Source organism: Drosophila miranda (genome assembly GCF_003369915.1).
Source record: "Drosophila miranda strain MSH22 chromosome Y unlocalized genomic scaffold, D.miranda_PacBio2.1 Contig_Y5_pilon, whole genome shotgun sequence".
In the NCBI taxonomy this organism is placed as follows: domain Eukaryota; kingdom Metazoa; phylum Arthropoda; class Insecta; order Diptera; family Drosophilidae; genus Drosophila; species Drosophila miranda.
Genome location: NW_022881647.1, coordinates 910866 through 927068, shown reverse-complemented (window position 1 = coordinate 927068; position 16203 = coordinate 910866). Strand labels below are relative to the sequence as shown.

At 43.7% G+C, this 16203-nt stretch overlaps 2 protein-coding genes across 2 annotated transcripts; one reads left to right on the top strand and one right to left on the bottom strand.

The window, feature by feature from the left end:
- Positions 1-2651: 2651 nt before the first annotated feature.
- Positions 2652-4783, bottom strand: LOC117195103 (protein 5NUC-like). The gene is made up of 5 exons (XM_033399757.1): positions 4587-4783; positions 4384-4519; positions 4067-4323; positions 3725-4001; positions 2652-3662 (listed from the first exon to the last, which is right to left on the bottom strand). Exons 1-5 carry the CDS (start codon positions 4751-4753, stop codon positions 2742-2744), a joined length of 1758 nt encoding a protein of 585 aa, XP_033255648.1. The 5' UTR covers positions 4754-4783; the 3' UTR covers positions 2652-2741.
- An 8969-nt stretch (positions 4784-13752) lies between these two features.
- LOC117195107 lies at positions 13753-15235 on the top strand. The gene is made up of 2 exons (XM_033399762.1): positions 13753-14893; positions 14971-15235. Exons 1-2 carry the CDS (start codon positions 13810-13812, stop codon positions 14985-14987), a joined length of 1101 nt encoding a protein of 366 aa, XP_033255653.1. The 5' UTR covers positions 13753-13809; the 3' UTR covers positions 14988-15235.
- The last annotated feature ends 968 nt before the right edge of the window (positions 15236-16203 follow it).

The window sequence follows — 16203 nt, the reverse complement described above, 5'->3', positions numbered from 1 at the left end:
CTGGGGAGAAATATCGAGTGGATCGCCTAAACGCCCCTACACCTTATCGATAGGCGGGGATTCGGCCCCAGCCAGAAAATTGCAAGGGCTGGCAGCGCCGCCCGAGCAAAGGCGCCAGAGGGTGCCAGGGCGCCCGTGATCCCAGATGCAGTAAGGAGCGCGCGTAAAATGGGGCCGTTTGAATGGGGAAAGCACACTCCGTCGCAAGGTCGCGGAAAACGGGAGTATTCCGCTGCGGGAAGAAAGAGGGGGGTGTGAGGAACCGCGGTTCCCACAGGCCGAATTCGACCAAAGCATAGCCGGATAAAGGCGGTGGGACGGTCGGATAAAGGCTGACGGCTGGCTGGATAAGGCGAAGGTCAGCCCAGATACCCACGGATATCCGGATGCGGCGAAGAGGCCAAGGGCCCCGAGAGGAGAAGTGTCCCGCTCTCGGAGCGAGAGAAACGCGAGAGGCAGAGGAGACGGCGGGATCGGGCCGGCAGCGATCCGACGCATGACCAAATATGGGCATGGGATCACGCCACCGGCCAGGCCCCGTTACGAAGGCCGTGGAAACCAGGAGACGGCGATGGAAAACTACCAACGCCGAGCCGGGGCCCGTCAAGGGCTATAAAAGGAGGCTGCGGCGCCGAAGCGGGACTCTTTTTCCGTGGAGAAGTGATCGCGCGCGCACGTTGAAACCCCGCCGAAACATAAGAGTGATACCCGGTACGGTTCGAAGAAGTGCAGTGAAGTAAATAGCAACAGGAAGACAGGCCCCGCCTGCCCCCAGAGTGAATCTAAGTTAAGAGGTGATCCACAGTTGCCGGCGGAAGCTAAGAGGTGAGTGCGAGACGTAGAGTGCGGATTTGCGTGGCGGGCCAAAGCAATAGCGGAGGTCAAACTGCCCCAATCATTAGCCTCAACGCTGCCACACCCGACGAGAGCCCACGCGTGGTGGAGATCCATAGATAAGTTATCATTTGTCGTTGGGGGCAACAATAACGAGGGGGAACGTTGTGAGTTGCTGCGGACACCGCAACTCTACGGTTATACCCGATACTAAGTCAGTATGGCTCTCCTCCGGCAGACGCCGCTAATATTAAACGACACGACAAAGAGTGCGTGCGAGAGAGACAGAAAATCAGTCTGAGCGTGACGTCGGGCGCTGCGTAGCCACTGCAAATTGATTTGTTCCTATTGGCTATAAAAATGATCTGATCTGATCCAGATTCAGCAATCTGATAGATATGGTCATTATCTATGATTCTGCGTTTTTAGTTTTCTCGAATGTGCAATATTGTGGATGCAACAGATTTTCGTCCTTTGTGTGGGCGGAAGGGGGTGGGTCGAAATTTTGTTATACACGTTTTATAGTAAGATCTAACAGGAGTGCGGATACCAAATTTGGTTACTCTAGCCTTAATAGTCTCTGAGATTTTTGAATATCCCCAGATTTTCGTCCTTTGCGGGGGCGGAAGGGGCTGTGGCGAAATTTTGAAACAAACTCGTCTCGGTCCGATATATTAGGAGTGTGGATACCAAATTTGGTTGCTCTAGCTTTTGTAGTCTCTGAGATCTAGGCGCTAATGTTTTACTCTAAGCAAAGCCGCCTATGCTACGTGTGTGTTAGAGAGACAGGGCGAGAAAAAATGAAATTGTTTTCTTGATGCTGGCTATAATAATAATACGATCCAATTCAGATTCCGCAGTCTTAAAGATATGGTCATTCTCTACAATTCTACGTTTTTGGTTTTCTCATATCTTTAAAATTGTGGATGCCACAGATTTTCGTCCTTTGTGGGAGCGGAAGTGGGCAGGGCGAAGTTTTGAAATATTTTTGTAGCAGTGACATATCACAGAAGCTTGGATCCAAAACATCGTTGCTCTAGCTCTTATAGTCTTTGAGCACTAGGCGCTGAAGGGGACGGACAGACGGACAGCCGAACTCATTTTGAGTATCGGGGATAAAAATACGTTGCGACGAATCGGCCGACCGCTGAGCGAGCCCAGCAAACTCAAGCGAACCAAGAAGCTGGTTCGTTACAGTATCTTTAAAAATGTGGATGCCACAGATTTTCGTCCTTTGTGGGGGCGGAAGTGGGCGGGGCGAAGTTTTGAAATATTTTTGTAGCAGTGACATATCACAGAAGTCTGGATCCAAAACATCGTTGCTCTAGCTCTTATAGTCTTTGAGCACTAGGCGCTGAAGGGGACGGACAGACGGACAGACAGACATGGCTCAATCGACTCGGCTATTGATGCTGATCAAGAATATATATACTTTATGGGGTCGGAAACGATTCCTTCTGGACGTTACACACATCCACTTTTAGCACAAATCTAATATACCGCAATACTCTTTTTGAGTATCGGGTATAATAAGTAGCATTCATTTGGTAGTCAATTACAGGGAGCGACAGATGGAATGGAGAGTCCAAGTCATGCTGGTAGCACCTGGAAATATGAACTTGAAGACCAGTGTCAGATCAGTCACAAGAAGTTGAGCGCTGATCTGGAAAATATGCGCATGTTAGAGTTCAGTTCTCTCTCGACCAAATGGGAGAGGTCAATGCCCAGGACCGGACTGCTGATCGTTGTAAGAGATTACGTAAGTAATAGGCAAAAACAGAAGGCCAATGTGAATGCTAATGATGATGTCAATGAGATCGTTTTGCACCTTGTATCTAAGCAGCCGAAGAACAGCCGTAGATGCAAAATGATCTGATAGTGTATTTATAGGGCAATCTTTTACGTAATCATTGAAGTGTGAAGTGAATAGGGAAAAAGAAAATGAGTAAAAGCCTTGCCAGAATCCTGCTGGAGCAGGACGCTTTCCTCTCCAGGCCGATGATGCGCTCCTCACGCTCTGGATAGACGATCTTGTGCTCCTGGAGGTACCTGATCAGCGCCTCGCGATCGTTCATCAACAGTTTGGAGAACTCTGGCTGGTCGGAATCCACAAAGCTGTGTCCATCGCCGCCGGCCAGGAGGAAGTAGGGCACAATCACACCATAGTACTTTTCCCTGTCGACGATCTCGTAGAAAGGTATTTGACAGTTGGTGCACCGGGCGCGGATTGACGAGATACGCTGGCCTTTGGTCCGGTTGTAGTTGAACTTCAGGCGTAATCCGGACACCTGTAGATAGCCCCCAGTCGACTCCGTGTCTCGCTGATCAGCAGAGGGCTCCAAGGCCTTCATTAGGTGATCGCCACTGATTCTGGTGTAGTACAGGTCGCTGTCGAAGGGCAACACGGTCATCACGTCCGCCTCCGTGATGGCCCCCGTCTGGGCCGGACCGATCGAGGCCCGTATCCCTATCGGGGATGTCTGTATAAGGGAACTTTCAAATGAATGCCCTGTCGAGCCCCTACCTCCGGAATTCATTAACCCAATGGCCGCATCCGTCCAGTGTTTCCTCGCACCCGTCTGCTCCAGCACTCGGGCATAGACCAAGCTGTCCGCGATAATGTTCCCAAAGTTACACTCCCCCAATCTGCAGCAGGTCCGATCCCCGTTCAGGTGCACCATGGTAGTGCCTACCACGTGTTGTTCCATGTCGTCGATTACCTTGCGCTTTCTGTCCAACAGTTCCTGGACATCCCGGCGGGGGTTGACCGAGTTGGCCAGAAGAATGGGATTGCCCTTGAAGCTCAACATGTTGCCGACATTGTCGAACTGCATAGGAAATGGGGTGGAACCCCTTAGGGCTATCTAAAGGTTCTGAAGGTAAAAATTACCTCCAGATCGATGAAGCCCAGAAATTTGGTGAAGGCATATGCCTGCAGGACGAGCACCTTGATCCCATCCGGCTTAAAAACGATGGTGGGATAGCGATCCTCGGGCAGTTCCTTGTCTGGGGGCTTGCCCGTGTAAAGGAACGTGTGCGATTGGCCGCCCACGACGATGTCCACATCTGGACAGTCCCTGGCTATCTCCTTGTCCTTTTCGAATCCGGCGTGTCCCAGAGCAATGATGATGGTAGCCCCTTGATCCAAAAGCTTCTTTGTCTCCGCGCTGCAATGAGATTGAAAGAGTTAGCCCAAAGATAAATGCAATCGACTGCCAACTTGATCCTCAACTTAATGGCGGGTATCTCTTTGGTGAACACCACATCGCTTGGCTGGACACGATCTTTAGTATCCGGCCGTATATAGCCCACAATTCCGATCCTTGTGTGCTCCTTGGTGATGATCGTGGATTTAACCAGCTGCTTCAAGGCCTGCAGCTTGGGCACCTTCCGCAGATCCGTGTTGCACCACAATACAGGAAACTTGACCAGATCCAGAAACCAGACGAGTCCTTCGACGCCGTCATCGAACTCGTGGTTACCCAGCGCCTGTGGGAGTCCGCTTCGGCAGTGGTTGTAGTAGCTAGGATATCATTCTCACCCACCTACCATGGCATCGGGGGCCAGCATATTCATCAGCTGAGCCACCATTTTCCCCTTGTAGGTCGTGTACCAGGGCGTGCCCTGGAACGTGTCTCCGCCATTCAAATAGATCACCGTGCCCGCCTTCCTGGCCTCTGAGACGCTAAGAATGAAACGAAGATTCCAATCAGTGAACTGGCTATCGGTCCTCCCACTCCCTGGACACTCACGCAGTAGCCACGCGACCAAATCCCCCAAAGCAGCGTCCCTGCTTATCGTCGCCCGCCTGGCACTTTCCACCGCTCTCCGACTGCGGATCGAACCAGGAGTGCATGTCGTTCGTGTGGAGCAGCGTGAACTTGATTCCGCAGCAGTGCCTCAGCCAAATCAGAAGCATGCCCACGATCAACTGCAGGTCGGCATTCAACATTCCACAGTTGACGTTTCATCGATTGAAGGGAAAACTATAGACGACTCTGTGCAGCAGTATGTACATATGTACTAACTTCTAACTAACTTCGTTCTTAGGAACAACAAAACGGAAAGCATATTTGTGTTCTTCGCCTGAAAGTATGCCCGATGGTATTTGTACAATTTATATATTTATGTATATTATATATATAAATATATTTATATATATTATATTATTTATACAAGTATATATCACACCTCACCGAGATACTTATTAATTATTAAGTTTAGTCCCCATAGTTAGTGTATAGTTAGGTTGGCTTAATTTCTTGTTGTGGTGTTACATGTTAAATGTTCCTGGTCGTGTGTGGGTTAGCGCCATCTAGGGTTGACATTAAGAATATGCTTAAAAACGAACAAAAATCTCCCCACCATGTCCATAACCATTCAAGGTGAATGGCGAAGGATCGTGCAAAGGCAGATCCGGAGAACAAAATTTTTGTTGGTCAGTAGATCCGCCCAAATCTTTCTTTCTCCTCGTGGCCGTACAAGCATTCAGTTGCGCGGTGAGAAAAAAAAATAATAAAAATAAAATTAAGCCGCCGTAAATAACAGTGGTGTGAAACCAAAGTGCACTCGATCGGGAAAAAAAGAACCCAAGAAAGCAGATTGGGCTCTAATCGAAAACGTGAGTACCGGCCTTCGACAGTGCTAGGAGCCTCGAAGTTAGATTTTCCGACTTTTTCTGTAGTTTCCGCTTGGAGGTGAGCAGCCCCAACAGAAAAAAAAAAACACCTGGAGAAAGAAGGAATTAGCACCTCAACCCCATCCCCCTATTTTCGCAGTGCCAGTTCCAACCGGGTAAATATGTGCATGGAGTAACTGTTAGAAAAAGTAGCCTGATCAGTATTTTCAAATTCCACATTAGAATCGGCACTTAGTTTGGGAATTATCCAAAAGCTGCAGCCCGAGCTTTAAGCCCCCGCACTACGAACCAGCTGATCCACCAAGTCGCGGGCAGCGAACTTTGGCTGCGCGAGACGAGGACAGCCGTCTGAACGGGCTTAGTGCGGCGAATTGGCGTAATCGTTTCGCATTCAAAACCGGGCCAAGAAACGGAAACCGGTGCTTGCAGTCAGCGTAGGACCGAAGCCGCTTAAATGTTCCTACCGGGCGGGAAAAAAATAGTGCACCACGTGTGTATATAACCTCCCGGCGACCCATAGTGGTATCGCCTCTCTTGTTCTTCTCGTGATTCGGCCTAGCTGTTCCACACTTTTTTTTAAAGTGCAGTGGAGCCCAGCGTTTGTCTTATGTGCACGTTAGTGTCATTATGTAGGCTGAATGAAAACTGTAAGAGATGTGCTCACATACATATGTATACACCGCCCACTGAAAGCCACTGAGGCCAGTAAGATCCCACCGTGACTCGCATTCCCTTGAACCTCGCAGTCCGTTGATATGTCTGTTTTTGTGTAGTTGGATATACTTAGTGTTAATTGTAGACAGAAAAAAAAACCAGAAAAAAAAACCCACCAACACATGGAAAGTTTGAAAATTCATTTGATAAAAGCTTAAAAGTTTGAGCTTAAAAGCTTCCGCTCGGCCGGGTCCCATCCGCGAGCTTATGCCATGCAGCACGCGCTGTACGATTTTGTTTTTGGTTTGCAGGTAAAAGTTTAATGCACCCACACACAGCCACACGCCCAGCTACGAAAGATCTTTCGCCGCAGGAACACAAACAAAAACTGAGTGAGCTTTATAATATACCAACAACATTACATTTTATTGCCTCCCAAAATTCCGCGAGCGTGGCAAAAGCTTCGTTCTTTTTTTGCTAGAGCTGTTTGTCGGTCGTTGACCTCACACTTTTAAAGTAGTCACAGCTGATTGGCCTTCTGCCTTTACAATACGCTTGGTAAAACGAATAGTATGTCCAACTACTCCCTGAAGCCGATGTGCTGGGACATGTGTACCTATATTGCGCTATAGTATTATCTTTCTATCTAAGTGTTAGGTATTATATTAATATCTATATACGGTCACACCATCCAAGGGATATAGAATAAAAGAGAATCTTGAAGACAACGCGTGCTTAAGTCTGAGTGTCAATACACTACATAATTGGTGACGAGGATAAAATAAAACGTATTAATATACATACACATGTTAAAAGTGCATATAATATATGAATAGCAACATGACGAAAAATGAAGCACCAACATTCTATCAAATGGCAACAATTGCTGAGTTTTCGCCACACCAAGAAACGTTCTGCATTTGGAAGGAAAAATTCGACATACATTTGTGCGAATTGAATGTGAAAGAGGAAAACACAAAAAAGGCAGTTTTGTTGAAGTCGATCGGTACAGCGGCTTACACTGTACTACATAGTTTGTGCAATCCGGTATCACCCGTATCAAAAGCATACAAAGAATTATGTGAAATTTTAAAAACACACTACACACCACCTACACTCATATTCAGAGAAAGAAAAAAATTTCACATGTCCACAAAAAGTGAAGATGAGACTGTAGCGGAGTGGTATGCTCGAGTTAAACAATTGGCATTGGAATGCAAATTTGGCTCAAATCTGGAAGCGTTTGTATTAAACCAATTTGTGATGAGCCTTCCCAACCCTATATATGAAAGAATATGTGAAGAAGACGAAAATATAACTCTGGCTGATGCACTCAAGAAGGCGATGATCATGGAGACGAAGATCAGCACAAGGAAGACAGAACACAACGTCAACTACATGCATCAAAGGAACGGGACTAGTCAATGGCAGAGGCAAAGAGGCGAGAACAGAGATCAAGCAAAGAGCAACGGCAGAAGTCATTTCAAGGGCAACCGAAACGTGAGTTACAGAGGCGGCAGAAGCGACGGTGACGGCGACGGCGAAAACGACTGCGACGCTGGCAGAGAAAAGAAGCAGCAGCCATGTACACACTGTGGCTGGCGAAATCATAACTCAAACAATTGCAAGTATAAGGCATGCAAATGTCACAGCTGTGGAAAAACAGGTCACTTGGCGAGCATTTGTAAAAATAAATCAAAAAAATCCGTAAATTATGTATCTCAAACAAAACATGACACCTATTCTGATAATAATTTTGATAATGATAATTATAACTTTTCTATCTATAGCGTTGATACAACCTCAACTAATGGAGTATATTATTTACCTGTAAAAATTGATGGAAACATAACGAAAATTGCTTGCGACACTGGTGCACCGTGCACATTGGTTCCAAAAACATTTTACGAAAGCTTAAATACCAGCAGACCACTTAGAAAATGTCTAGTTCCATATGTAGATTACAATGGAGATTCAATCAAAGTTATTGGTGAGTACGATGCAACGATCGAATATCGAGGTCTAAAAAAACAAATTGTTGTTGTTGTAACCAATGCAGTGAGTCCACCTTTGCTAGGTAGAACATTTTTGAGAGCTTTTAATTTTGAGTTAATGCAGGTGAACAATGTGTACGTAAATGAACCAAATTCTGTAATTACAGAACAGATTAAATCGGAGTTTGCTGAAGTTTTTGAGCCTCGTTTAGGTTCATATACTACGAATACGATATCGTTACTATTAAAAGAAGATGCAAAACCAATATTTTTCAAGCCTAGGTCAGTACCATTAGCATGGAAAGAAAAGATTGAAGTGCAGTTACGAAAATTCATAGATGATGGAATTTTAGAGCAAGTTGTTAGTTCTGAATGGGCAACACCTTTGGTACCGATTTTAAAACCAAACGGTGACATACGAATTTGTGGTGACTATAAGGTTACATTAAACCGGTCTTTAGTCGACGTAAAGTATCCACTACCTCGAATAGACGACATTTTTGCAGCGCTTGAAGGGGGTACACTGTATTCAAAAACTTGACCTGTCAAATGCTTACAATCAGCTAAATTTAGATGAGCAATCTCAAAATTTGTGTACTTGGAGCACACATATTGGACTATTGAAAGTTAAACGCTTACCATTTGGTATAAAAACTGCAGCAGCTATTTTTCAAAAAACAATGGAAGGGTTGTTTCAGGGTATGCGAGGAGTTGTGGTTTATCAAGATGACATAACAGTTACAGGACGAGATCTTCAAGAACATATTTCAAACTTAAAAGCTGTATTATTCAAAGTTTATCAATAATTTCGCTCAGATAATGAGTCCTTTATATGCATTATTAAAGAAAAATACAAAATTTAATTGGACACGCGAATGTCAGAGTGCATATGAAGAGGTAAAGAAAGAAGTAACTTCTGAACAAGTTTTAGTTCACTACAACCCAGATCAACCGTTAGTATTAACGACTGATGCTAGCAGTCATGCAGTTTCAGGTGTTTTATCACATAAATGCAATGAAGATATCAAACCAATAGCATTTGTATCAAGAGCATTATCCAAAAGCGAGCATAATTACAGTACAATCGAGAAAGAGGCCCTGGCTATAGTGTTCTGTGTGAGTAAATTAAGACAGTATCTTTTAGGAAACAAGTTCATCCTTCGAACAGATCACAAACCATTACTAAGCATATTTGGAGACCTGAAAGGACTTCCATTGATGGCCTCTGCACGAATGCAAAGATGGGCACTGACTTTGTCAGGTTTTCAATATACAGTTGAACACATAAAGGGGACCTTAAATATAGCAGATGGACTCTCAAGAATGCCTCAATGGGAAACGGCTGTACCAAACGAAGACTATAATTACATACATTTTATACAGTCCGAAAAGGTGTTCAAAATTAGCTTCAAAGAAATAGCTCGTGAAACACGACGTGACCCAATATTATCAAAAGTTTGTGAGGCAATTAACACTGGTTCGAAGACAAGATTAAAAGGCAGCGAGTTTTCTGCCTACATCTCTAAAACAAATGAACTTTCAGTGGAATATGATTGTATCTTATGGGGACACAGAGTAGTAATTCCAACCAAACTGAGACAAGCTATTTTAGCAGAATTTCATGCATCGCATTTGGGAATAGTAAAAACCAAAATGTTAGCACGTTCTTATGTGTGGTGGCCTTGCATGGATTCTGAAATTGAGAAATTAATTCGAGATTGTATTCCTTGTCAGGAACTACAATCAAGTCCAGAAAAGAGTCTGTTAATACCGTGGAAATCCACAGGAAAGGCTTGGAGTCGAGTACACATAGACTTTGCAGGACCAATTAGAGGTTTTCATTTATTGGTTATTATAGATTCTTATACAAAATGGGCAGAAGTATTCAAAACGAAGGAAATAACTTCATTGTTTACTATCAACAAGCTTAGAGAAGTATTTTGTCGATATGGTTTACCAGACGTGTTAGTTAGTGACAATGGACGACAGTTTACTTCTGATGATTTTAAAACGTTTATGAAAAACAATGGTGTTAATCACATTTTTACTGCTCCAGGACATCCAGCGACTAATGGTCAAGCAGAAAATTTTGTAAAGACTGTTAAGAAATCACTATATGCAAACATAAAGGCTAATGAAAGACAAGATTTTAATACAATTTTAAATAGATTTTTGATCGATTACCGAAATACGATTCATTGTACTACGGGCGAATCTCCTGCTAAATTATTTTTTGGTCGTACACTAAAAACAAGATTTTCGTTGTTAAAACCACCTACGGTCGAAAGCATAATAAATAAAAAACAGACTGAGTGTGTTGTAAATCACAAAGGTAGACGAAGCACAGAATTTTTAAAGGGTCAAAAAGTTATGGTTAGGGACTACAAAAATCCTAACAAAGCAAGCTGGACTCAGGCAACTGTAAAACAACAACTGGGCCCGCGTTCGTATTGTTGTATTTTGGCGAACAATAACAGAGAAATAAAACGTCACCTGGATCAAATTAGAAACCAAAGCACTAACAATCATACATCGCCTAATGCGAAAACACCTGATGTCGAAAGCAATTGTTCAGTAGATGACAATTCCAAAACCAACAATGAACAAATAGTTTCTCAACCAACACCCACCAGGAGAGAGTTGAGACCACGTGAGGCAGGGAAGGTAGTAAAGCGTATTTAACAATAAAATAATATAAAGAAAGGAATTATGAAATCAAATTATGTACAAATTAAACACTGAAACAAATACTAAACAGATTAAGAAGAAAGAAAAATACGAAATCACATAAATTTTATATACGCTAATTAGATTAAGTACACAAATCAAATTGTTATAAGAAAATAGATTTGTAAATGACATGTATATTAAACATCTAAGGAGAGGCGTGTTAGGTATTATATTAATATCTATATACGGTCACACCATCCAAGGGATATAGAATAAAAGAGAATCTTGAAGACAACGCGTGCTTAAGTCTGAGTGTCAATACACTACACTAAGGAAAAATCATTAGTTTATATCGCACTATAAAATATCGTATATGCACTTATAACTATTTACACTTAACGTATTTATTTATCTAAATATTCCTAGTAATAATAGCTATATCTCTTGTGACGCTTTTCGTTCCTCCTTTTGTCCATTTAGCCTTGTCTTGGAGTTCTCGGTTAGTGTTTCTTTTTTCTTGTAACATGAATATAGTATCTGAATATAGTTTCTAATAAAATGATTGTTAAGATGAATATGTGCTAGACGTTACCGCATTTGGGGAACCATGCGCTCGTGAGCGAAATAGGATGACCAATACCGGACACTCCAGGGATCCTGATATTATTATTGGCTCTTTCAGGATCATGGTAGGGTGGGCGTGGCACGACTCCGTGCCAGCAAAACAGAGATGTCCGCCGCGGTGGTAGATCCCTACTCCTTCTCTGCACTATCTTTGCCCCACTATACTGTCCGTACCCCTAACTATCCTTTCCTTGTCCGTCCCCTCCCATTCCCAAAAAGAGTACGCGAAATTTAATAAAATAATACCAGCAGTAGCGAAGCAACCTAACTGGAGGGTTACCCCAAAGAACCCATCCCCATTTCCGACCAGAGATCAGCCGTGGAAGCGAGCGCGTACTCCTTCTCAGTTAGCCGACCACCAGCTATATCGTGCGGAGATTCTCTTCGTTACTCGTTACACTGGAGTACAATAATTATGCAACTTATGCAATATATTCCTGCACTCAATTTATATGACATGTCACTTTAAATTTCTACATGAATTCTACATGTTAGAGTGCTGCATTCTTTTGGGCTGGCATGATTTTTACATGATTAATACTTGTTAACGTGGTGCATACTTTTGGGGTGACAGGCTTTTCGTTATAGTTTTATCATGTGCGCTATGGAAATTTTTGGTTCACTATTTTATCAAATAATTTATTAATGCATTAGCCGCTTTAGTGCACATATAATGGCAAATGACAGTTATTGACCAAAAATCGTTCGAAATGCTAATAGTTTTCGCTGGACCGTCAAAACCTCAACATGCGTGCTAAGCATAACCTGTTTAAGCTCATTTGGATGCTGTTTTTTATCAGCGAGGTATGTATCAGCTACACAACTCCACTTAATATATCAAACTGATCCTATAATTGCTTAAAATGTTTTATCCAAGATCACATCAAAATTGGAATTTACCAACTTGAAATGCAATTGTGTGGATGAACTATACTGCACTATAGATTATTGCTATCTGAAGTCGGTCAATCGAAGCTACAAATATCTGTCCGGAAAACTTCATTTGCTACAACCTCCTATTACCAACGAATACACTATTGTTTCTGTTATTAAATTATATTTTCTATTGGAATTATTAAGGTTAATGCTGCACTATACCAACGGTTAAATGGCTACAAACCATTTCTCTACAATATTACCCTCGATGCCTGTAAACTATTGAATAACTTTCGGTTGACGGGTAATACGCAGATTCATTTGTTTCTTATGTGCAACATAAGATTTTAATTAGCTACAATCAAAGACTATACAATACCATGAGCGACCAAAAAGCTGTTCTATGGCGGGTCCTAACATTAGGACCCAAAAGGCACGAGGAGCGCGCGGGGTTTCAATTCCCTTTTCGCCTGTACTTCGTCTCTACCCGCGACCAAGCTGCCCAACGGTTTCGTCTGTTCGCAATGCTTCACCAGCAACGAAATAATTCTGGACTCTCGAGCCTCAGCACCGTCGAAGCGGTGGTGGTCGCGGATCGCCGATGTCTTTGGAGCGGCACAGTGGGACCTTTGGCCGTCTCAGCTTGCTAAATTAGTTAGTGAATATGAGTTCAATAAATATTTGCACACTGCAAAAATGTTAAACTTTGAGTGCTTATATCTCCTAAGCTAAAACTATCTTGAAAATTCGATTGGAAAATTATCTATTAGATGCGTACATTAAATTTATCTAAAGCACTCATACAATTTTTTGACTATTTCGGCTGATCCCCACTGTGCCGCGTCAAAGATATCAGCGACCACGCTGCCCTACTGTTTCGGCACGCAGCACTTACATGCTTTCACACCGACTCGACGCTGACCGAGGCATTGACGAAGCCGAGTAGCATTTCGGAGGCGAAGGTAGCGTAAAAGAGAATTGAAGTACTAGCCCGCGAAAAGAGTGCGTGCGAGAGAGACAGAAAATCAGTCCGATCGTGACGTCGGGCGCTGCGTAGCCACTGCAAATTGATTTCTTTCTTTTGGCTACAAAAATGAATCCGATCTGATCCAGATTCAGCAATCTGATAGATATCGTCATTATCTATGATTCTGCGTTTTTGGTTTTATCGTATCTTTAAAAATGTGGATGCCACAGATTTTCGTCCTTTGTGGGGGCGGATGTGGGCGGGGCAAAGTTTTGAAATATTTTTGTAGCAGTGACATATCACAGATGTCTGGATCCAAAACATCGTTGCTCTAGCTCTTATAGTCTTTGAGCACTAGGCGCTGAAGGGGACGGACGGACGGACGGACGGACAGACGGACAGACAGGGCTCAATCGACTCGGCTATTGATGCTGATCAAGAATATATATACTTTATGGGGTCGGAAACGATTCCTTCTGGACGTTACACACATCCACTTTTACCACAAATCTAATATACCCCAATACTCATTTTGAGTATCGGGTATAAAAATGGGAGGAGATCTGAACGCCAGCATTGTTGCGCCGGACTACCACCCACCGCCAGTGAAGTCATCGTTACCAAGGTTGTCGCTACCCACTTTCGACGGAACATATGCAAACTATAAGAATTTCATTCACTCGTTCGAGCAAATTGTTGTGCGTGAGTCTGGATTGTCTAATATAGAAAAGTTTAATTATTTGCTGACCTGCCTCACGGGGCCGGCATTAGATACAATTCAGGCATTCCAGGTTACAAGCGAAAACTATCCGAAGGCCCTAGCAAAACTCAAAAGCCGTTTTGATAATCCTACTCTTATATTTTTAGAAGGTATTGAGGCATTGTTTGCACTACAACCTGTAGAAAGGTCAAACAGTCAGCAGCTTCACAGCCTAGTGGATAAGGCATCCGCTATATTAAGCTCGCTGGAGTCCATCGGCAAACCTGAGAACATTGTTCACGCTATGGTTATATATATTATAATGGAAAAGTGTGATCAGCAAGCTCGGAACAAGTGGAAGGAATCGCAGGACTACAAAACTCTGCCAACCTGGCTAGCATGCACACAGCTTTTGGAACGCCACTGTCAGTTTCTCCATTCGTCTGGAAACTCGGCTGCTACTTCGTCACAACGAAAGGCTGAATCCAATAAGTCAAATCGTCATTCTAATCACCAAATAAACTCGTCGTGTGCTATCACTAATCCGTCTTGTACACTTTGTTCTAGTTCTGGCCATAAGATCTCTAATTGCGCTCAGTTCAAGGCTATGAACAGCAACCAACGGTACGACAATGCAAAACGCCTCGGTCTCTGCATCAATTGTCTTGGAAATGGTCATAGAGTGGCGCAATGTTCATCGACTCATCGTTGCCGATCCTGTAATCGGAATCATCATTCATCTTTGCATCACTCTCAGCCGCAACAGCCACCCCAATCATCAGCAGGACAATCTTCAACTACTGAACCGGTACTCCAACCAGCGCAACCCTCCTGGCAAACGGCTCATCAAGCTGCTTCACACTCTCATATGGAGATCGCAGCAGATGATCAAATTTTGTTGGCAACAGCTATGGTTTTGGTAAAGGATGCCACAGGTGAATACAAACTCGGTAGAGCGTTGCTTGATTCATGTTCTCAGGTTAATTTTGTAACCGAAACCTTTGCACAAAAGCTTCGCCTTCGTCGTGAAAAACACCACATTGGAATTCGCAGTATAGGAGACTCCCTTACTAGTTTGAAGGCTCGTACGACTACCTCTATTAAGTCACGTACTTCCGGCTATCAGCTCACTCTCCAGTTTGGAATCACATCCCATATTGCCTACCAGCCAGATAGTGAGATCGACATATCGAATTGGAACCTACCAGCTAACACTCCATTGGCTGACGAATCGTTCTATAGGACTAAACGTATTGATTTGTTACTGGGGACCGAAGCCAGATTCGCATTGGTCCAAATCTTCCCACTTTGCAGAAGACTCTTTTTGGTTGGGTTGTTGCTGGGAGGTACCAGCGGCAATATAACAGACAGCCACCATTGTGCTTGGCGACTGTAGAAGAGTCGATCGACAAGAATTTTCAGTAATTATGGAAAGGGACACAACACATCAGGATGCCAGTGGGCGGATTGTCGTTCGCTTGCCATTTCAAGAAGATCCAAGTTGTCTTGGAAGTTCCTTCGATACAGCTCGAACTCGATTTTTTGCCATTGAGAGACGTCTCGCTCGTCTACCGGAAATTCGCTCGCAGTATATCTCGTTCATGCAGGAATATGAAAGTCTCGGCCATATGTCCCTCGTACTGAATCCTAACTTGGAAGAACCGCGTTATTATATACCCCACCATTTCGTTCTGAAACCAAGCAGTACCTCGACGAAGCTCAGAGTTGTCTTTGACGCCTCTTGCCGTACAACATCTCAAAGGTCACTTAACGATCTACTTTTAGTCGGCCCTACCATTCAGGATGAGTTGTACTTGCAATTGCTGCGGTTCCGCATGCATAGGTTCGGCATCACAGCCGACGTCACAAAAATGTACAGGCAGGTACTTGTGAGGAGAAGGATAGAAAATTCCAGTACATTTTGTGGCGAGCATCTCCAAATACGGATCTTCAAACCTACCAACTCAATACAGTGACATATGGGACTGCGTCTGCCCCATTTCTCGCAACTCGTAGTTTGCATTACTTGGCTGAGGATTGTAAGGATGCATGGCCATTAGGGGCTGCTGCTGTTAAACTTCATTTTATGTTTGTGTGGGGCTGATGATATAGATACACTCTTCAAACTAAAAACTGAAATCACATCAACTCTCGCTCGTGGTCAGTTTCCATTATGCAAGTGGCATTCAAATCATCCAGGCGTGATGGAAGACGAATCTACCAAGGAATTAAACATTTCAGAAAA

Excerpts from the sequence above, each read along its gene's own strand:
- LOC117195103 (XM_033399757.1), bottom strand. The coding sequence starts at position 4,753 with ATGCTTCTGATTTGGCTGAGGCACTGCTGCGGAATCAAGTTCACGCTG. Across the intron at positions 4,520-4,586 it reads TTTGGTCGCGTGGCTACTGC|CGTCTCAGAGGCCAGGAAGG; the intron begins GTGAGTGTCCAG and ends TTTCATTCTTAG. Across the intron at positions 4,324-4,383 it reads TGCTGGCCCCCGATGCCATG|GCGCTGGGTAACCACGAGTT; the intron begins GTAGGTGGGTGA and ends GGACTCCCACAG.
- LOC117195107 (XM_033399762.1), top strand. The coding sequence starts at position 13,810 with ATGGGAGGAGATCTGAACGCCAGCATTGTTGCGCCGGACTACCACCCA.